Genomic DNA, 23,406 nt, shown 5'->3' with positions numbered 1-23,406 from the left:
ACAGGCCTGGGGTTAACCCTCAGGGCTGCGTACACAGGATGCCAACACCAGCTGCACATGAGGACCACTATCGTTCAGCCCCATGATAGCAGAATCCTTCCCAGTCTCCAAGGGGCAGAACTAGGACAGTCAGATTGAACAGGGAAGTCATGCCACTGCCAAGGAGGTGAGTCACCCACTGATAGTGCCTGCAGGGTTTGCGGGTCTAGACCACTGACCAGAAATGGTGCCATCCTGAGAATTTCTCTCCCCCAAACTATCACCAGGAAAACAGTGGGAGGGAAATCTGGCTACAAAGCTCCTCATGAATTCAGAAATGTGGAATAGCACATAACCCAGTGGGAGATCGGTTTCTAGGCAGAGGGGGTACAAGGGGGAGGATGGCCTGCCTCTCTCCCTCTGATGACTGTAAGCTGTGTTGAGGGGGGCTAAATGTATGGTTAAGCCCACAGGAGGAAGGATGAGCCAGACTGAGACAAATGAAGGAGCCCTGGACATCGACTCGGGGCAGACCTAGATACTGAAGCTGTCACAGCCCTGGTACCTCTCTGCAGTGGCTGGATGTGACTTTGGGCTGTCTTCTGTTGGGGCAGGTGTGAACAACTATCAAGACTGGGGCAAGACCCTTAGCCTTCACTTGTCAGAAACATCCTTAGGCTGGTTTACATCCTTCTGGGGTAGGGTTTCCTAATCTCAGCACTTCCAACTCGAAGTTGAATGATTCTGTTGCAAGAGGCTGTCCAGTACAATGTGGGATGTTTGGCAGAATCCCTGGCCTTTACTCACTAGGTACCAGTAGCATACCCTACCCCTGCAAAAACTGTGACAACCAAAAATGTCTCCACACATTGCCATGTGTCCACTGGGTAACAGATTTGCCCCTGGTTGGGGACCATGGAGGCAGTGAGGTACTTAGCAGTAGTCAGAACAAGGGTGAGAGAGTTTCAAGGGGAATGAGTTCAGCAGTGCCCAGGGCTGCTGGGAAGTGGGTGTAGGGGAGCCGAAGACAGGAAGTGAAAAGTGTTCACTAGGTCTGGTGATCACTTTTCATCTTTGAGCCAGTCTGGGTTGGGTGGTGGGGAAGAAGCCCAATTGTAAGGACTTCAGAGTAAACATAAGTGAGGAAGTTCAGTCAATGAGAGGGGCTCTTCAAGGACTTTGACTGAGGTAGATCCTGCATACTGTATTGGAGGCATGTCCACTACACTGTTCAATGAAAAAAAAAAATATGATAGCCAGTTGTGGTTTTTTTGAAACAAAACTTTCAAAAGTTCTGTAAGTGTACGTGTATGCTGTGTGTATTATAGATTTATATTTGAATAGGAAAAAAAAAGTCTGGGAAGACATTTAGCAAACAAGGTATTAACTAGGAGGGGTGGGATCAGGATCAGCTAGTGCGAAGCAGGTGTTGGGGTATGAGGTGGGGTGAGGTATGGGGCGGTAGGGTGGAGGGCTTTTACATCTTTACATACTTATGTCTTGTATAAAGTAGAATAAATGCTCACAAAAAAGGAGTAAGTGAATTTACTGGCTTTGGTGGGTTTAGAAAGGCTACCTCTTCCTCTTGGACAGGAGGGAAGGAAAGCAGAAACTGGTCTGTGTGGCAAGGGAGTGGGTTTATGATGTGGACAGACAAGCAGACAAGGCACTTGAGAGTGAGTGAGGACATAAAGTCACTGTGGGGGCTTCTGAGCAATGGCACTTGGGGGAATAACTGCAGAGGATGATGGGGTGGGGAATGGAGAGAGAAAAGAAAACCAAGGGGGAAGACAGTGGGAGACTAGAAGGTAATGGCAGGTGGGTGGGTTAGGTCCAGAAGGGGCATCAGACACAAATCTCTTAGGTATTACAAATAGTCTGACATCAACTCACTCCAGCAAAAACCACACACACAAAAGGGGAAGAGGCAGGAGGGGTTGGCAGTGATCTATGCCCGACTCCCTACCGCTTCTAGGCTTGTAGAGTTTTTTTTTTTTTTTTTTTTTTTTTTGCTTCTTAGGGCCACACCCACAGCATATGGAGCTTCCCAGCCTAGGGATTGAATCAGAGCTACAGCTGCCAACCTACGCCACAACCACATCAATGTCAGATCTGAGCCGCGTATGCAACCTACACCACAGCTCATGGCAATGCCGGATCCTTAACCCACTGAGCGAGGCTAGGGACCAAACCCTCAACCTCGTAGTTTCTAGTCGGATTTGTTTCCACTGAGCCATGACAAGAACTCCTAGAGTATCTTTTCATTTGCTGTTCTGCTACAGGCACGCTTTCAGCAGTTGCTGTACTTCGTTTTCAAGTCTAATCAGCTGGGAATGCAATTTCTAGCAACCTAGAAGTCTTTACCCGCAGACACCTAAGAGTTTAAAGCAAAGTTCAACTTACTTCAGTTCTTTGACTTTACAGTATGGATTACGGAGTGCTTGGCAGAACAAATGTAGTGGAGATACTGGCAAAGCGCACAGTTGGAAGGGCCTAAAAGAGATGAGAAAGTGAAAATAACTTAAAGTGATCAAAAACAAAATTTTAAGTTAAAGGCTTACTTTGGCTTGTATTGCCATACTAGCACTAAATTTAACTCTTTCAAAAACCTTAGGATGTTTTACCCCATTTTGCAGATAAAGAAATTAAGAAGGCACAAAAACGTTAAGTAATTTGCCCAAGGTCACAGAGGAACAGAATAAAGATCAGTGCTTAAGTCTATCTGACTCCAAAGCTATGTTACTGTGTGCCAGGCACTGAAGTAAGCACTTTATGCACAGAATTTATCTGTTCCTTAATCCAGTGACAGGTATTGTAATAATCATTTTGCAGATGTTCAGAGAGGTCAAGTGACTTGCCCAAAGTGTTTATCTAAACTATAACTAACTCTTGGTTGTTAGTACTAACAGAAGAACTGACGACAATAATTGAGACCGAGGAAAATTCAATATAGTTGGCCCCTGAACAACATGGGAGTTGGGGGTAGCAACACCCTTGCAATTGAAAATCTATGTAAAACTTTAAAGTCATCCCTCCCTCTCCCTCCATATTGGAGGTTTTGCATCCGAAGATTCAACCAACCTCGGTCCTATAGTATTACAGTACACATTTATTGAAAAAAAAAAAAAAAAAAAACCCACAGTCTAAGTCGACCTGCACAGTTCAAACCTTTGTTCAAGGATCAACTGTAGTAAGCTCATTTAGTCAACAAGCTTGGGAAAAGCTTTTTGCATTAGTTTGTTTTTTTTTTTTTTCTTTTTTGGCTGCCCCACAGCATATGAAGTTCTTGGGTCAGGGATCAAATCTGTGCTGCAGTTGTGACCTAGGCCTCAGCTGCAGCAATGCTGGATCCTTATCCCACTGTGCTGGGCCACGGATGGAACCTGTGTCCTAGCATTCCCAAGATGCCTCTGATCCCATTGCACCACAGTGGGAAATCTTGCATTAAATTTTGAAGAGAGTTTAAGCTCTCTCATAAAGGCAAGGGGATTGAAGGGTGGGGACTCCATCTAAGGCTGATTTTCTGGGAATCCACAATGAACTAGAAGTTCTTTTTTGTCTCCATCAGTGCTACAATCTCTCAATGTATACAGTCCATTATTTTATTTTTAATACACAGTTGGATTGAAGCTGTCATGAATTCATTGACTATAACCAAGGTCTTCCGCAATTCCAAGTCCATGTAAATTCTAACCTTTCCCCTCTGGACCCAAACAAACTTTTGCTGCACCTCCACTCCCTTCTTCTCACTTCCCACAAACACACATACCCCATGGTCATTTCCACCTCTATGCTACTGCCCACTGAGGAAATATCAGAGAAAAGACTGGTTAACTCACTTCCCAAGTTGAGCTTTCTGCCTACTCTCATCTCCTTCTCAAGGTCCCCTACCCCTCACCTGGCCCCACAAATAAAGGAGAGACACTGTCCATGTTAACCTGAGTATTGAAAAGACTTAAAGCCAGTGGTGCTTACCAGACAATAGTCAGTAGAGCTGTTTTTTGTAGTATACAGAGTCTGTATTGTACAAGTGGTTTACCTAAGCCTCTTTGAACTCCAGCTCTTGACTCTCTATGTAGGTGTGAGTCTGGCAAGAAGAACCCAGGCTTTATAGCAATATACATAGGAGTGCAGCTCTATCCCTTACCAACCTGGAGCTCTTCCAGGCCTCAGTGATGAAATATATGTAGAAGAGAGTGATGGCCAATTCAACACTAAATTTACAACCTTTTCCAGACTAGTCATCAATAACCAAAATAGCAGGGCCTTCAATGATAATTTTTTTTTTTTTTTGGCCGTACATACTGAAGGTGGAAGTTCCTGGTTCAATGATAATCTTGATGACTTATGTGCTTATAACTTTTTATAATTATAAAGCACCTTCACTGGGTGACAATGAAGACTAATAGACACACACTCACATACACACACTTGGAGTGGCTAGTGCAGTACCTGGCACATAGTGAGTGCTCAAAAATGTTAGCTTTCCCTCAGTGTCTACCTAGGCCAGTGTTCAATAAGTGGCAGATACTCAATAAATCCCTATTGTGTTGACTGCAGAGATAACTCATTTACTGACAATGTGAGAAATGATCATGTGCTTTCAGGTTCACTTGAAATGAACAAGAAGGTCCATCATTTCTGTAGGCCAAAACACTGGGAAAAAGACATTAATATACTCACTGATTAAATGTCGAGGTTGGTGGCATGAATGCTGAGGCTCGATCTTCCTCTTCAAATCCAAGTAGGTGCTGACACTTCAGAGACACTGACAGGTGACTATGGCTGCTTTTTACACAGAACGACATAGCCAGAATGTCCATTTTTGTATAGGTAGGTTGAAGCAGTATAATTGACTCTAAATCATCAATTATCCTTTTTGCATATTCTTCTTCCTGAATCTCATACAAACAGTGAAACAAATCCATTGGCTCAATCTGTAACCTAGAAGATTTATCCTTTATTTCTTTCTCAGTCCACTTCAATAACTCCTCTCGAAGTCCCAGAGAGACTTTTCTTCCAAAAGTAGTTTCCACAGCCTTTCCCTTTCCTTTATGTAAGAGGCCAAATAAGAATTGTATTGTTAATGATGAAAACCCTTTTCCGTATTGTTGGAATATTTCTTGCCAAGTTTTCCCCACTTGATCAAAAAACATCCAACTGCTGTCATTCTTCAGGGCATAGAACACAGCGGTCAGGAATTCTTGGAAACTAAAGTGAAGGAAAGTGTAGACACTTCCACCTCCTTTAACTTTTTTCAAAAAGTGATTGAGAAAAGTGCAGCTGGTATCATACACTCCTATCCCATGTCTTCTGAGGTCACTGACTTCAAATAGGACCTTCTGGTTCTGAAGTCCCTCTGCGGCCAAAGAGCAAAGGCCCCACAGGCAACTTTGTCCCTTCCACACTGAGATGCCTATAAGGGTTTTGAGGCACTTGGAAAAGTAGAACAGATACATATCAGTCATGGTCTGAAGTGACCTCATAAGAGTTCTGTCACCATCTCCTTGTGACTGCAGAACACTGCAGATCATCCAGGAGATGATGGGAAGAGAAGACATAATGTCAAGGCCTTCATTTTCTTGCAGACCATGAAAGACTCTCATTGCTGCATTAGCACCTGGAAACTGACTCAAGAAATATGCTCTCTTTTCAGCATCTGTAAACCATAGGATCTCTGCCTGGAGAGGTTGTTTTAACAGAGAGTGGAGCTTCTTCATGGTCGTAGGCCGAGCAGTTATCAGGAGGGAGGATTCTGGGAACAGTTTTTTCCTCACAAAACTACATAAGAGGGTCTCTACTGGCTTCCTCTCCTGGGGGTTGGCACTAAGATCCTCATCCTGGTCACCTACACGGTACTGAAGCTCAGGAAACCCATCCAGAATGAACAGAAGCTTCTCTGGATATGTAAGAATAACATCCAGGATTGGTCCATCTACATCTTGAAAAGTGTTAGTGATCAGGTCAGCAGCACTAAGGTTAGCAAAATGGCTTATTTCTCTGCAGTTGATGTAGATGACATAGTCAAATCTGCCTGGAGTAACCATTCCTGCTGCCCAGTCAAACATGAACTTATGCACCACAGCTGTTTTCCCAATCCCAGCACATCCCTGAAGCACCACAGTTCGGGGTGAGCTGGAGCCCTCTTCATCAGGATCAAACACATGTTCCATCTCAATAAAATTATCTTGTTGAGGAATTCCGCATGGTGGCTTTTCTGATATACAGTGTTCTTTTACAACAAGCAGTCGTGAGTCTATATGCTTGCCGTGGTGATAACATTTATCGACTCCTATTTTTAGGTATTTTTCTTTTAGATGTTTTTTAAATACTTCCCGGTAATCTAATGAGGTGACACCAAGAATTAGTAATCACAGAATCCTAGACAACAATACAAACAACAACTATAACTAATACCACCATCACCACTTGTATATCTCAAAGGCTCCTCAAACTGTATCTGAGCTCTTGATTTCTACTCCACTGCCCCCCACAAAAAAACCCTCCCCAAGCATCTCATCTGAGTTAGAGAGTGCCACCCAATTGCTCAGAAAAATGTTAGGAGTCATTATTTCTTTTTTTTCCTTGAATCCTCCATATTCAATTAGAAAGGTCCAGTTGAAATAAGCCTCCAATCCACTTACTACTATGTCCTCAAATACCACCCAAGCACAAGGCACTATCAACTCTTTCCTGGAGTGCTGAAACAGCCCCTTACTCATCTACTCTTGCCATCTATGACTCCCCTCCCCACAAAGAGCCAGTGTGATCTTCTAAAATTATCAATTACATCGTCACTGCCCTGCCCAAAACTTTTCAAGAGGTTTCACTGCACTTGAAATAAAATCCAAAATCCTTACCTTATCCTACAAGGTGTGCTGCAATCTGAGCCCTGTCTACCTCTGCTCCCCAGCCTTGTTTCACTTTCTTTCTTTTTTCTTTTCTTTCTTCTTTTTTTTTTTTTTCTTGCTGAGCCCACAGCATGTGGAAGTTCCTGGGCCAGGGATTGAACCCATGCCACAGCAGTGACAACACCAGATCCTTTGCCCACTGAGACACCAGTGAACTCCTTGAAATTCTTAGTAATTTATGAACAAGGAATCCTGACTTTTCATTTTGCACCATACCCCATACATATGTAGCCAGGCCTGCTTATAGCATTGGGTAACTTGCCCAAGGCTTGACAGATAGTAAGTGGCAGAGACTTAAATTAAGACTCAGCCTATATTAAGACCATGACCTATGTGTTTAAAAACTATACCACACAGCTTTTTACTTTCTGCAACTAGAAAAAAAAAATAACCCAAAGAATCAGTTATCAAGTTTAAATTTCTAAGTGAATGTCTAAGCTAGCATTTCCCTTAAAATAAATTTTCCATGGAACACTTTTGTAAGATATATATATTTTTTTGTCTTTTTGCCTTTTCTAGGGCCGCTCCCATGGCATGTGGAGGTTCCCTGGCTAGGGGTCTAATTGGCGCTGTAGCCGCCAGCCTACCCACAGCCACAGCAACACGGGATTGGACCCAAGTCTGCGACCTACACCACAGCTCATGGCAACGCTGGATCCTTAACCCACTAAGCAAGGCCAAGGATCGAACCCGCAACGTCATGGTTCCAAGTCAGATTCGTTAACCACTGAGCCACGACAGGAACTCCACTTTTGCAAGATATTAATAGGAAGCTATGAAAAAAGGTGTCCAGTGGTCAAATAAGGTTAAGGGAATATACCTTCTATTTCCTTTTAGAGTTTCTCATTGCATATTAGCGTATGAAAGGCTCTGAGCCAGTCCATAGTTAAAAAAAAAAAACCCAGGCTGTTTAGCTTTGTTTAATCCAGTATTTTCTGGTCTTAAATGGCTACAGAACCCTTTTTTAAAAGCAAAATAATTAACTCTTGGAGAATAGTGGTTCTGTAGAATTCAGTTTGGGGGATGCTGATCTAGATAAGTGCTGGCACTTTTCTATAAAATTCCACATATAGATTAGGCTTTTAGGTCTCTGCTGCAATTATAGGCATACCTCGGAGATATTGTGGATTTAGTTCCAGACCATGGTAATGAAGTTAATATTGCAATAAAGCAAGCCACACAATTTTCTTGGTTTCCCAGTGCATATAAAAGTTACATTTACACTATCCTATAGTCTATTAAGTATGCAATAGCATTATGTCTAAAAAATGACACACATACTTTAATTACAAAATACTACAAAAAAATGCTAACCAGACAACACAGGGCTGCCACAAACTTTCAATTTGTAAAGAACCACAATATTTGTGAAGTGCAATAAAGTGAAGCGCAATAAAACTGCCAACTTAGTGCAAAAGCAGCCATAGACAATATGTATATGACTGGTTCCAGTAAAACTTTTTTACAAAAATAGGCAGCTAGCTAGATTTGGCCCACTAGCTGTGACTTATTGACCTCAATCTAGATCATTCCAGACGATCTATTCAGTCCATAAAGTTCTGTACGTCTGGTGCTTGACACCATCATCAGTGGTCCTCCTAGTATGTGAACACCTATTACATATAAAAGTCCCACTTGTTAATGACAGTTTAGGGCTTCATGGATATTACAAAAAACTTATTGATTGTTACCCAGTGAATATGGAGGAAGAATCGGGAGAGGAGTAGGGAGGAGCAGTTGGGTTCATGGGAGGCACTATTCCCAAAAGAGAAAAAGAGTAAAAAAGACATTTACCTGTAAGCTCCTTCCATGAAGATGAAGTCAGAGAACTTGAAGCAGCTGTAGGAGGAAAAGAGTTAGGGTTAAGAGCAGCACAAATACACCTTTACCCCAAAACATTAAATACACAGAGATTTAGCCATGCTGTTACAGCCATTCATGCTATTCTTCAAACAGAAATACAACAAAGAAAGCAAGCCACCTCACATCTATTCTAACTTACCAAAAAGGTATTTTATAGCTAATGTCCAACATAAAGTAAAACCTAAGAACGTCCCACACAAATATATTTAGGGTGTAAACATTTATATGATAATATAAGGAAAATTTTAGATGTGAACTTAAAAGGGCATACATTATTTGAAGTGACAATTGCTGGTATTTTGCTTTCCTTTGAACATTAGCTTATTACTTCTATTGGAGCTTCTGTTATGCCCAGCTCATTAATGATAAAGAATAAGGCATTGCTAGTATTAGTTTGACAGAAATACACCATAACCTACATTTAAATATATATGCACACACACATATCCTTCAACGTTCCTATAGGTCTGTAGTACTTGCACACCTTTATAGGCAAGAGGGAGACACAGCTGGGAGGTGTGACTAAGTGAATGGGAAGAGGCAGTGTCTGGCGAGGCATATATTAGAATGCCATAGAAATGGGCAGCAAGTTAGTGGTCTGTTGGAGATAACCAGTTTTTATGCCCCATAACTAAACATCCCTTAGAGTTTAGGAATCAGCCACAAAGGGAAGGAATCCAGCTATCTTCGCTCTACTCTTTTGTGCTGTCTCCTGTGAAAATCTGTGGTTATAGTAAAGGAAGAGACTTAAGAGTCTTTTATGATTATAAATGCTTTGGGGTCTATGGAAAACAGTATAAACAAGAGTTGCCCCTTCTTTCTGACTTTGTTCGCTCTCATTTGAGGAAGCACAAAATTATGGAGAGATTATTAATGGGAAAATTCTGTATCCATGTATGATCTTACTATATATATACCTATACACATTCAGATTCTGGAGAATCCCAAAATCCAGGAGGAGAAGAAGTAGGGGAAAGAGAACGAACAAGATTATGTGGGTTATATCCTCTCTTACCTTATTCAGTTACTCACCTTTCTGTTCAGACAATAAACTCCAGGTACAAGCAGGTTCCATATCTTTTCTTTTCTTTTGACTGTTCATCTTGACAAATCAAGAAGACTGTAACCCAAAACATAAATGATTACTCTAAGCCCTGGTGGAAGCCCAGAATAAAAAAGTAACTTCAAGAAAGACTCCTCACTTAAGGCATTAGAGTTGGGGAAGAGAGACGGCCAAATAACCAAGTAGATAGCTGGGGTGGGACTAGGAGATCACATGAAGATAGACCAAAACCAACAGTCTTCAACATGAAGAGAAAAAAAGAATTAAAAAGAGGATATTGGAATGTACACAGACTTTTGAAGAGTATAAATACAAAGAATGTCAAATTGAGCTTTGAAATGGGCTAGAAAGGAAGGATAGGATTCAGGAAGTATACCTCTAATGTCTGTGGTCAAAATAAGAAAGAATGACTGTGTCCTTCTACAACACACTTTGGTACCATTGGTAAAGGGAGAAGACCACAGATTAGAATACTGTAGTATAAGAGAAACAGTCTAGAGAGTCAGGAAATCTAGGTCCTAGTTCTATTTCTCTAGCTATCTACCTATGGACCTTGAGTAAGATTCTTCTGCTATATGGATCTGTTTTATTATTTTCAGTATAGTGGAGGGAATGTTTGCCCATGTTTCTTTCCAAGGTTGAACACTGAAAATCAGTGGTCCTAAATCCCAGTTGCACATTAGAATCACCTTCACATCACCCTCCAGATTTTTCTTTTCATTTTTGCAATATTACTTACCAATTTCTAACACACTTGATGATTTTCTTATGCATCAAGCTTATTGTTCATTTTTGGTCTTTCCCTCCTAAATTGAATTACTGGTCCCAATTCTCAGCCTTTGTCATGGTAGATCCACATAAAAGAAGTGGAGCTTACTTTCCCACCTCCTGTCTTTGAGCTCAGGTTTGAGTCTTGCTTTAGGTAATGGAGTATACACAGATGTGACTCAAGTAGAGGACTGAAATGTGTTTGCACAGTTGTACATGCCCTCCTCTTGTGATTCTGCCACTGGCATGAGATGCGCCATGAGAGAAACAAGCCCCCAGGTAGTCCACTGGTCCAAGGATGAGAAATACATGAAGTAGAGCCACCCCGGTTTACTAATAGTCCTGGAGCCCAGTCTGAATCAGAGTTGCCCAACAGAACCCTGCCTAATCAACTGAATCCCAGATGGCATCCAGATCTGTGAGAGTAAATGCTTTATAAATTCTTAACTGTTTACACCAATGAGATTTTGTGGTTGTTGTTATGTATTATTGTGGCAATAGCTAACTGACACATCTTGCTAGAAAGTGAATGCCTAGAAAGTGTTTGGCATAGAGAAGACATTCATTAAATGTCTACTGAATAAACTGAATGAATAAAATATTTGAAAAAATCCAATGCCTAATCTTCATTCTTGATCAATTAAACCAGAATCTTTGATAATGAGGTTTGGCATAGATATTTTTTAAAGTTCCCCAAGCGATTCTAATACACAGCCAGAGAAGAGAACCACTTTTCTAAGATTTTGTTATTTTTGATAGAGTGTATTGGTGAAGTACTCAAGCTCTGGAATCAAACGGATGTGTTCAGATCCTGACTCTCCCACTTACTATGTGACAGCCATGGAATTAATATCTCTAAGCCTCAGATTCCTCAACTATTACATGGAAATAACAGTGGTGTTCTTTTTTTTCTTTTTTTTTTTTTTTGGCCATGCCCATGGCATATGGAAGTTCCCAGGCCAGGGATCGAATCCAAGCTGCAGCTGCAAACTATGCCACAGCTGCAGAAATGCTGGATGCTTAACCTGCTGTACCATGGTGAGAACTCCAATAGTACTTTTCTTATAAGATTTTTATGAGAATTAAGTAAGGTATGCATATGATGTATTCAGTACACCACATGGTACACAGAAAGGGCTCAATGACTCTAAATTATAGCTAATATTGGTGTTGCTGTAACATTCGATAGGAAGTAAAAATGTCTGAACTCAGACCTTACTTAAATTCGATTTCCACTGCTTTCTAGTGATATGACTTCAGGTAAATTACTTAAACTCTGAGACTACAATAACCCATCATTAAAATATGGTGAGGAGTTCCCGTCGTGGCTCAGTGGTTAACGAATCAGACTAGGAACCATGAGGTTGAGGGTTCGATCCCTGGCCTTGCTCAGTGGGTTAAGGACCTGGTGTTGCCATGAGCTGTAGTGTAGGTCACAGACGAGGCTCAGATCTGGCGTTGCTGTGGGTAGGCCAGTGGCTACAGCTCCCATTAGACCCCTAGCCTGGGAATCTCCATATGCCGTGGGAGTGGCCCTAGAAAAGGCAAAAAAAAAAAAAAAAGACAAAAAAATAAAATAAAATATGGTGATAACAATAACTACTTCCTTATTTTGTTGTAAGGATTAAATAAGATGATACACATAAAAAACTTAGCGGAGAACCAAGTGAAATATAAATAATAAAAGTTAGAGAAAAAGTAAGTTGGCATTTATTATAACTGACAGAAAGAATTTATATTATATTAAAATCTCCATAGAAAAACTTCCTTCTTATGGGATGGAGTGTTCCCAGCCCAGGATTATACTCCCGCACCCTGGGTTCTTTTCCAAACACTAGGAATATGATGTCCTCTAAAAAGTGGAGAAAAATTCTTTGGTTACAAATTACTCCTATGAGTGCTCTTGCCTTCAGGTAACGGAGCTGGAGGGGTACATAGCCACTCACTCTCTTCCTAGGCAATCTTTACCATGCCCATTATTTCAATCATTCTTACAACTCCTAATTGTTTATCCCAGTCTAGTCCTCTCCACTGAAATCCAGATTTATTCATCTAAAGGCTTACTCGCCTTCTCCATTTGGATGTTGACACTTCTCTTTTTCTTACTTCCTTTGGTAACTACCGGTTGGTTTGTCAGCATTCTTTCACTGATCTTGGTTTTGGTAAGATATGCCATTATCTCTTAATGGAATAATCAGATTCTCTATGTCTGAATTTTAAAACTTGAGTGGAAACTATAGAGACTGAGATTCTGCTATCCAAAAGTCCTAAGCTTCCTTAGTTCCTGACCTCCAAGAGGCCTTGTTTTTGGAAACTTCATGTAGTTTCAAGTAACTCTAGTATCCTTCCAAAAAAATCCCTATTTTTGCTCAAGTTAAGTTTTTCAGAATCAATTTCTGTTGCCTGAAACTGAGGAACTCTGACATAGAAATTATACCAGAGATACTAACAACAATCTATTAGAAAGAGAAATCAAGAAAACAATTCCATTCACAGTCTCATCAAATAGAATAAAATACCTGGGAATAAACCTACCTAAGGTGGTAAAAGACCTATGCTTGGAAAACTATAAGACACTGATGAAAGAAACTGGAGATGAAACAAAGAGATTGAAAGATATACTGTGCTCATGGATTCAAATAATTAATATTGTTAAAATGACCATACTACCTAAGGCAATCTACAGATTCAATGAAATTCCTATCAAAATACCAATGGCATTTTTCACAGAACTAGAATATATATTATAAAATTTGTATGGAAACCCAAAAGACCCCAAATAGCTAAAATAATACTGAGAAATAAGAGCAAAAGAGGAGGTATCATGCTCCCCAATTTCAAACTATACTTCAAAACTACAGTAATGAAAACAGTATGATACAAGCACAAAACCAGACATATAGATCAATGGAACAAAATAGAGAGCCCAGAAATGAACCCATACATATATGGTCAATTAATCTACAACAAAGGAAGCAAGAATATACAATGGGGAAAAGACAGCCTCTTCAATAAATGGTTTCGGGAAAATTGGACAACTACATGCAAAAGAATCAAACTGGACTACTTCCTCACACCATATACAAAAGTAAACTCAAAATGGATTGAAGACTTAAATGTAATAAGACCTGAACCATGAGGCTTCTAGAAAAAAAAAAAGTCAGTATGCTCTCTGACATCAGTCTTTGCAATATTTTTTAAATTTTTGTTTGTTTGTTTAGTTTTATAGCTGCAATATTTTTTAGATATGTCTTCCCAGGCAAGGGAAACAAAAGCAAGAATAAACAGACAGGACTACATCAAACTAAAAAGCTTTTGCATAATGAATGATTGATAAAACAAAAAGATCACTTGCTAAATGGGAGAAGATATTTGCAAATGATATATTCAATAAGTGGTTAATATTCAAAATATACAAAGAACTCATATAAGTCAACATCAAAAAAACAAACAACCCAATCTAAAAATGGGAAGAGGGGAGTTCCCAAGTGGCCTAGTGGGTTAAAGATCTGGCCTTGTCACTGCTGTTGCTTGGGTCACTGCTGTGGTGTGGGTTTGATCCCTCACCTAGGAACTTCTGTGTGCCATGGGTGTGGCCAAAAAAAAAAAAAAGGGCAGAGGACCTGAATGAACATTTTTCCAAAGAAGACATAAGATGGCCAACAGGAACATGAAAAGATGCTCAATATTCACTAATAACTAGGGAAATGCAAATGAAAACCACAATGAGATATCACCTCACACCTGTCAGGATGGCTGTTATCAAAAAGAGAGTAACAAGTGTTGGCAAGGATGTGGAGAAGAGGGAACCCCTGTGCACTGTTGGTGGAAATGTAAATTGGCGCAGCCACTTTGGGAAAAAGTATGATGATTCCTAAAAAAATTAAAATAGAATGACCATACAATCCAGCAATTCTACTTCTGGGTACTTATCTGAAGAAAATTAAAACACTAATTAGAAATTATATATGCATACCTATGTTCATTGCAGCATTGCAGCATTATTTACAATAGCCAAGATATGGAAAGAACCTAAGTTCCTACTGATAGATGAATGGATAAAGAAGTGGAGAGGTGTGTTGTATGTATATATATAATAATTCCATTATAATTAGATATGTATAATTCCATTATATTATATATATATAATGGAATATTACACAACCATGAAATCCTGCCATTTGCAACATCATGGATGGACCTAGAGGGTATTATACTAAGTGAAATAAGTCAGACAGAAAAAGGCAAATACCACATCATCTCACTTATATGTAAAATCTAAAAAACAAAACAGATTAACAAGCATAACTAAAGAGAAACAGAGTCATAGATACAGAAAACAAATGGGTGGTGGCCAGATTGGAGGGGACTAGCGGAGAGGAGAGAAATAGGTGAGGGAGATTAAGAGGTACACAACTTTCAGTTATAAAATAAATGAGTCACAGTGTGGAGAATATAATCAATAATTATATAATATCTTTGTATGGTGACAGACGACAACTAGATTTATGATAACATTTTGAAATGTATAGAGATATCAAATCACTATGTTGTGTACCAGGAATTAACAGTGTTATAGGTCAGTTACACTTCAAAAACAAATAAACAAATAAACTCATAGAAAAAGAGATCAGATTTGTGATCACCAGAGGTCAAGAAAGGGAAATTAGATAAAGGCAGTCAAAAGGTATAAACTTTCAGTTACAGGATAAATTAAGTACTAGGGATGTAATGTACAGCATGATGAAGATAATACTGCTGTATGAAAGTCAGGAGAATATATCCTAAGAGTTCTTATCACCAGGAAAAAAAAAATTTTTCCATTTCTTTAATGCTGTACCTGTGTGAGATGATGTAATCATTTAATAATGTAGTAAGTCAAATCATTATGTTGCACACCTTAAATTTACACAGTGCTGAATGTCAATTATATTTCAATAAAGCTTAAAAAAGAAATTAAGAGTTCCTGCTGCAGCAAGGGGGGTTAAGAATCCAACTGCAGCAGCTCAGGTCACTGTGGAGACACGGGTTCAATCCCCAACCCAGAACAATGGGTTAAAGGGACCAGCATTGCTGCAGTTGTGACATAGGTCGGAGCTAAGGCTCAGATTCAATCCCTAGCCCATAAATTTCCATATGCCACAGGGGTGGCCACAAAATAAAATTTAGAAAATAAAAATAACAATAAATTTAAAAAGAAATTATATCAGAGAGTGAGTTACAGTCAATAGAACTTGAGGGAATTATGGAGGCATTTTATAATTGGTTATTAGAGTCAGAGTTAAAGGCTGTGAGATGGCCCAAATTCCATGATGGGAAAGTAGTATCCACTGTACCAGGATTTCCACTAGAATATATGGAATCTTTATGCAAAAAGAGCCCTCTCCAAGAAGACAAATCAAGGTTAGAGGTCTCCTCTGGGCAGATGAATTACAAAATGGTAAAATGGTGCTTCTTCCTCTGGGCTGGAAAAGCACCTAGCTAGGAAACACAAGTTAGAGAGCTGAGTATGGGCTAATTTCAGTTCCTCTTCACACCCTTAGCTGTGTGTCTTTTCAGTCAACAAACCGTACAACTTTTCATGGTGACTTGATGTGGTATGCATGCTGTCAAAAACAGGGGAAAGAAATGCTATGAATTTAAAATTCACCTCCAAGCCAAAAGTGAGACTTTGTGCTTTATAAAATTGAGATACAGGAGTTCCCTGTTGTGGTGCAGCAGAAACAAATCCAACTAGGAACCATGAGGTTGTGGGCTCAATCCCTGGCCTTGCTCCATGGGTTAAGGATCCGGTGTTGCCATGAACTGCGGTCTAAGTTGCAGTCGTGGCTCAGATCCTGCGTAGCTGTGGCTGTGGCGTAGGCTGACAGTTGTAGCTCTGATTCGACCCCTAGCCTTGGAACCTCCATATGCCGCGAGTAGGGCCCTAAAAAGCAAAAAAAATTAAAAATAAAATAAAATAAAAATAATATTGAGATATAATTCACATATAAATTTCAGTCTTTTAAAGTATATAATTCAATACTTTGTAGTACATTCACAAAGTTTTGCAACCATCACTACTATTTAATTCCAGAACATTTTCCTCAGTTCCCCCCAAAATGCTGTACCTATTAAGCATTTACTACCCCCGTTCTCTCTTCCCACAGCCCTTAGCAACCACAATTCTACTTTATGTCTCTAAGGATTTGCTTATTCTGGACATTTTATATAAATGGAATCATACAATACGTGACCTTTTGTGTCTGGGTTCTTTTACTTAGCATAATGTTTTTAAGGTTCATCCACGTTGCAGCATGTATCAGTACTCCATTCCTTTTTATACTTGAATAATAATCTATTTCACAGAGATTATTTCCCTTCGTGGCACAGCAGAAACTAATCCAACTCCTAGTATCCACGAGGAGGCAGGTTTGGTCCATGGCCTCGATCAATGGGTTAAGGATCCGACATTGCTGTGGTGTAGGTCACAGAAATGGCTCGGTTCCCAAGTTGCTGTGGCTGTGGTGTAGGCCGGCAGCTGTAGCTCTGACTTGACACCTAGCCTGGGAACTTCCATATGCCACAAGTGCGGCCCTAAAAAGAAAAAAGAAAAAAAATCATTTCGTATCCCCTGGAATGATTATAATTTCAAAAATGGAAAATGGCAAGGATGTGGAAAAATTAGAACCCTCATATACTGCCAGTGGGAATAAAGAATGTTGCAGCCACTGTGGAAAAGATTGGCAGTTCCTCAATAAATTAAATATAGGATGTTTACCATGTAGCCCAGCAATTCCACTCCTAGATATATACCCCAAAGAAGTGAAAACAGGTATTTAAACAAAAAATTGTACAAAAGTATTCATAGCAGCACTATACATAATAGCAAAAAGGTGGAAACAACCCCAATGCCAATCAAGTGATGAACTGAATAAACAAAACATGGTATATACTTACAATGAAATATTATCCAGGCATAAAAAGGAACAAAATCCTGATAGAGACATAAAGTAGACTAGTGGTTTTCAGGATTCGGGGAAAAGGAAATTGGTAGTGACTGCTAATGGTTACAGGATTTCTGTTTGGAGTGTTGGAAATATTCTGGCATTAGATAGTGGTGATGGTTGTTCAACATTGTGATACCGACAAATAAATCGTACACTTTAAGAGGCTGGATTTTATGGTATGTGAATAAAATCAATCAATATCAATTTAATAAACTAAACTAAACTTGTTTTAATCACTTTGCAATATACACATATATCAAGTCATTATGTCGTATGCCTAAAACTAAAACAAGTATTATATGTCAATTATATCTCAATTAAAAATAGAAAAAGAATCCATTGTGAAGGTAGAGGGAAATCATGAAAAATGCAATTATAAAAGAAAATGAGAAAGTGGAAACAACCCAAATGTCTATCAGTGGATAAATGAATAAACAAAATGTGGTATATACATACAATAAATTATTTAGCCTTTAAAGGGAAGAAAATTCTGAAACACGCTACACGGATAAATCTTGAAGACACTATGCAAAGTGAAATAAGCCAGACACAAAAGGAAAAAATACTGTATGGTTCCACTTATATGAGGTACATAGAATAGTCAAACTCACAGAGTCAGAAAGTATAATGGTGGTTAACAGGGTCTGGGAGAGAGGGTTATGGGGAGTTACTGTTTAATGAGTATAGATTTTCAGTTTGGGAACATGAAAAAGTTTTGGAGATGGATAGAGGTGATGGTTACATAACATTGTAATTTACTTACTGCCATTGTACACTTCAAAATGATTAAAGTGGAGTTCCCGTCGTGGCGCAGTGGTTAACGAATCCGACTAGGAACCATGAGGTTGCGGGTTCGGTCCCTGCCCTTGCTCAGTGGGTTAACGATCTGGCGTTGCCGTGAGCTGTGGTGTAGGTTGCAGATGCGGCTCAGATCCCGCATTGCTGTGGCTCTGGCGTAGGCCGGTGGCTACAGCTGCAATTCGACCCCTAGCCTGGGAGCCTCCATATGCCGAGGGAGCGGCCCAAGAAATAGCAAAAAGACGAAAAAAAAATGATTAAAGTGATACATTTCACATTATGTGTATTTTGACACAATAAAAACAAAGAAAATGGGCCAAATATTTGAACAGACCTTTCACAAAAGAAGATATACAAATGGCCAATATCACATGAAAAGATGTTCAACATGATTAGTTATTAGGGAAATCGAAATAAAAACTACGAGGTACCACTTTTCACTCACTAGAATGGTTAATATTAAAAATACTGACATCACCAAATGTTAATAGATGTTGGTAGGAGAATAAAATTGTACAAAGATATGGCAGTTTCACATAAAGCAAAACATATTCAGTGGTAAGCAAGCATGAAATCTTGCCATTTGCGATAACATGGATGAAACTTGAGGGCATTATGCTAAGCGAAATAAGTCAAACAGAAAAAGACAAATGCCATATGATCTCACTTATATATGGATATATATGTAATAAAGCTCAAAGACACAGAGAGCAGATTGCTGGCTGTCAGAGGAAGGGGGTGGGGAGTGGGCAAAATAAGAGAATTAAAGGGAGTTAAAAGGTACAAACTTCCAGTTATAAAATAGCTAAGTTATGCGAATCATGGGAATGTCATGTACAACATGGAAAATAGTAATACTGTATTACTTATTTAAAAATTGCTAAGAGAGTAGATCTTAAAACTTATCACAGGAAAAAAATTCAAAAAACAGGTATGTGGTGGATGTTCACTAGACTTATTGTAGTGATCATTTCACAATATATACAAATATCAAATAGTAACCTTGCATACCTGAAACTAATGTAATGTGTATGTCAATTATACCTCAATTTAAAAAACTATAATTATTGGAGTTCCCATTGTGGCTCAGTGGTAATGAACCCGAACAGTATCCATGAGGATGCGGGTTTGATCCCTGGCCCCACTCAATGGATTAAGTATCCGGCATTGCCATAAGGTACAGTGTAGGTCCCAGATATGGCTCTGATCTGGTGTTGCTGTGGCTGTGGCTGTGGCTGGCGGCTGCAGCTCTGATTTGACTCCTAGCCTGGGAACTTCCATACGCCACAGGTGTGCCCCACCTCCCAAAAAATTATTGAAATAATTTAATTATTTTAAATAATTTAAAAATAGAGTAGATCAATAAAAGGAAATGATAGTTCTTTGAAAAGAACAATAAAATGAAAAAATTTTTATCAAGCGTGATTTCAAAAACAAAGCCATCACAAATTAACATAAAAATGAAAAGGAATCAAACTACAGAAACAGGATTAAAAATTATGAAAAAAGTACTATGTATAGTTTTTATAGTGATAACTTTAAAAGGCTAGGTGATATGGATAATTTCCAAGAAAATAAACAACCAAATTGGCCTAAGAAATAGAAAACTTAAATAGACCAATTAATCATAGAATGTGAAATGACAATTACCTCGAAAGTCACCAATCCCAAAAAGTTTTGTGGGAGAGTATGACCAAACCGTCTAGGAACAGATTAGTCATGCTTAATATAAAAATTTCCATTTCAAAGTAAAAGAAGGGACAGACCAGGCAAGTAGTATAATCTTGATATCAAACCTGACAAGAGAAAAAAATTATAGGCCAATTTCATTTAAGAACCTGATATAAAAATGCATAACTGGAGTTCCGTGGTGGCCTAGCAGTTAAAGGATCCAGAGTTGTCACTGCTGTAGCTTGGGTCACTATGGGTTCAATCCGTGGTCCAAGAAATTCTGAATGACAAATGCATAACATTAATACCAAAATCAGACAAGCACAGGAAAACTATAGGCCATTATTTTTCACAGGGAGGCTGCTGGCATTTTTTGGTGGAACAATTCTTCATTTGGCATCCCTGATCCCTATCTTCTAAATGCTAGTAGGACTACACACACACACACACACACATACACACACACACACACACCCCCAATAAACTGTGACAACCAAAAGCACTTCCAAACATTTCCAGATGTCCCCTAGAGGGATGCTTCAGTCCCAAGCTGAGGATGGATGCTATAGGCAATCTCACCTATGAACACAGATACAAAACTGCTAAATAAAAGATTAGTCCCTCAAATCCCACAGTACATTAAACACACACACACACACACACACACACACACACACATATCATGCCTTGATAGGTTAATCCAAGGGAAGCAGAAAAGCTTTAACATTTACAGATCTGTCAATGTGGAACAAGGTATCCACTCCTTATTTGGAAAACTGGTGATTATAGGGAAAGAGTTAAGTATTTAACCTGTCTTTCCTATAGGATCTGTATTTTAGGCTTACCAAAGAGCCCCAGTAGATGAGAGATAGTTCTTGCAGAGGTATGATAGCTAATAAATTTGGAAAGAATAATAGAAAAATCATTATTTTGAAATCCTTAATGAAATAACTGATTCAGATAATAGTTATTAAATGGATGGTAAAGTCAGTAGGTGAAAGTATGATGGAAACTTTACGATGACAATGACAGGATCAGACTATCACCATTCAACCCAGTTTTAGTATCACTAAAAACAAAACAAGCAAACATTATGTAAAAGAAAGTACATAATGTCAACCAGGAAACAGTCTTAACAAGTAATCAGAACCTGAATCAAATCAAGCATTTAGCTCCCTTTGCAGTCCACAGGAAATAGAGAAACAAGTAAAATAGCACCTCGAGGAAGTAATCAGCCAAATCTGGAATGTGGAAGAGTCTACAGAATAAATGCCAGATTTCTTCAACAAGCCAATGGCATAAGAAATAATACATACATATTACATACACACAAGCCAATGGCATAAAAATAAAAGGAAGTAATCTGTTTTAGATTTTTAAAAACTTGAACTTTAGAGATATAATCTAATTCAAGGAGTTGTCATTAGCTGGGTCCTGATTGGAACAAACCTCAGTGGTTAAAAACATTTTTAGACAGTTTTAATATGGTTATGACATTATATGAGAAGATATCCTTTTTACCACAATTTTTTGTTATGCATACTGAAATATTTAGGAAGGAAATCATACGATGTTTGTAATTAGCCTAAGATAGTCCAACACAAAAGAGGGAAGGGGAGGGAGTTCCCACTGTGGCAAAGCGGATTAAATATCTGGCATTGTCCCTCTGGTGGCACAGGTTCAATCTCTGGCCCAGCAGAGTGGGTTAAGGATCCGACGCTGTGGCAGCTGCTTTGCAGTTGCGGCCTGGATTCCAATCCCTAGCCTGGGAATTTCCAAATGCTGCAGGTGCAGCCCCCACCCAAAAAAAAAGGGGGGGAGGGGAATAGCTGAAACAAGAATGACAAAATGTTGATGGCTATTAAAGCTCGGGTTATGGGCAAATGGGGGTTTACTGTAGTCTCAGCTGTCATTTATGTTTGGAAATTATCATAATAGAAAGTTTTTAAAAAGCTATCAATGCAATTCTATGCATTAACAATTTAAAGGGAAGGGGAAAAAACTATATATCCAACTTACAGGTGAAAAAGCAATTGATAAAATTTCATACCCATTCGTGCTTTTAAAAAGCCTCAAAAGAGGAATTAAAGAAAACTTACTTAATAAAGGGCAACTGCCAGAAACCCATACTAAGGAGCATACCTGATGAAATTTTAGAAGCATTCTCATTAAAAGAAGTGATAAGGATGTTTAATATCACTGCTACTATTCAGTCTTTTTTTTTTTTTGTCTTTTTTGTCTTTTTAGGGCCGTACCCATGGCATATGGAGATTCCCAGGCTAAGGGTTGAATCGGAGCTGTAGCCGCAAGCCTACACCACAGCCACAGCAACACAGGATCTGAGCTGCGTTCACACACAGCAGCACCTACACCACAGCAGCACACGGCAATACCGGAACCTTAACCCACTGAGCGAGGCCAGGGATCAAACCTGCATCGTCATGGATACTAGTCAGATTAATTTCCACTGAGCCATGACGGGAACTCTGCTACTATTCAGTCTTATACTGAAGATCTTAGCCAATGCATTGAGACAAGAAAAATACATGTGGTATACAGATTGAAGCCAAAGAGAGAAAACTATCAATATTTGCACATAATCTGTTTGCCAACCTAGAAGATCCAACAGACTTAACAAACTATTAGAAAAAAGAATTCAGTAAAGTTATTGGACACAATTTCAAACAAAAAATAGTTACCTCATAGACCCTTAATTTAAAAATGAAAGAAAAATTCCTATTAATAGTAGCAACAAAAGTTATAAAATATTAGAAATAGCCCAAACAATATATGTTCAAGACATTCATAGAAAAAATTATGAAACACTATTAAAGGACTTAAAATTTAAATAAACGGAGAGCCATATCACATTTATTCATAGAAAGGAAAGCTCATTAATGTAGAGATGCCAATTCTCCACAGTTAAGTCTGTAAACAATGCAATGCCAAGAAAATTACCAATTAAAAAAAAGAACGATGCCAATAATATTCTATATGGATATGATAATCTGATTCTAAAATCCATATAAAAAAGGAAATCTGCAAGATGAACACAAAATTGAAGAAAAAAGATGACTTTCCATGCCTGATATCAAATACTATAAAACTATCAAAATTTAAAATGTGGTATAAATGTAAATATAAATAAATGGAAAAATTGAACCAAATAAAGAAGCCTGAAACAAACCTAAATATGCATAAGAATCCAGTACTGACTAAAAGCAGCATTTAGAACTGAGCAGAGGAGTTACCGCCATGGTACAGTGGGTTAATGATCCAACTGCAGCAGCTCAGGTTGCTGCACAGGTGGAGGTTCAAGGCCCGGCCCAGCACAGTGGGTTAAAGGATCCAGCAATGCTGCAGC

General features: G+C 39.0%; 1 protein-coding gene across 4 annotated transcripts in view; it reads right to left on the bottom strand.

Moving 5' to 3' along the window:
• Positions 1 to 23,406, bottom strand: part of LOC125118504 (ribonuclease inhibitor-like) — a 43,665-nt gene that overhangs the window by 15,508 nt on the left and 4,751 nt on the right. For 3 of the 4 annotated variants that reach the window (XM_047765073.1, XM_047765072.1, XM_047765074.1), the window contains exons 3-6: positions 9,786 to 9,873; positions 8,685 to 8,729; positions 4,663 to 6,322; positions 2,383 to 2,472 (exon numbers count right to left, since the gene is read on the bottom strand). In XM_047765073.1, the coding sequence (XP_047621029.1) occupies positions 2,383 to 2,472; positions 4,663 to 6,322; positions 8,685 to 8,729; positions 9,786 to 9,855 (1,865 nt within the window). In that variant the 5' untranslated portion in view covers positions 9,856 to 9,873. The remainder of the gene's footprint in view (positions 1 to 2,382; positions 2,473 to 4,662; positions 6,323 to 8,684; positions 8,730 to 9,785; positions 9,874 to 23,406) is intronic. The other variant, XM_047765075.1, reaches the window with a different exon arrangement.

This window comes from Phacochoerus africanus, chromosome X, assembly GCF_016906955.1.
Source record: "Phacochoerus africanus isolate WHEZ1 chromosome X, ROS_Pafr_v1, whole genome shotgun sequence".
In the NCBI taxonomy this organism is placed as follows: Eukaryota; Metazoa; Chordata; class Mammalia; order Artiodactyla; family Suidae; genus Phacochoerus; species Phacochoerus africanus.
The sequence above is the reverse complement of the archived record's forward strand: the minus strand, read 5'-3'. Positions and strand labels throughout refer to the sequence as shown.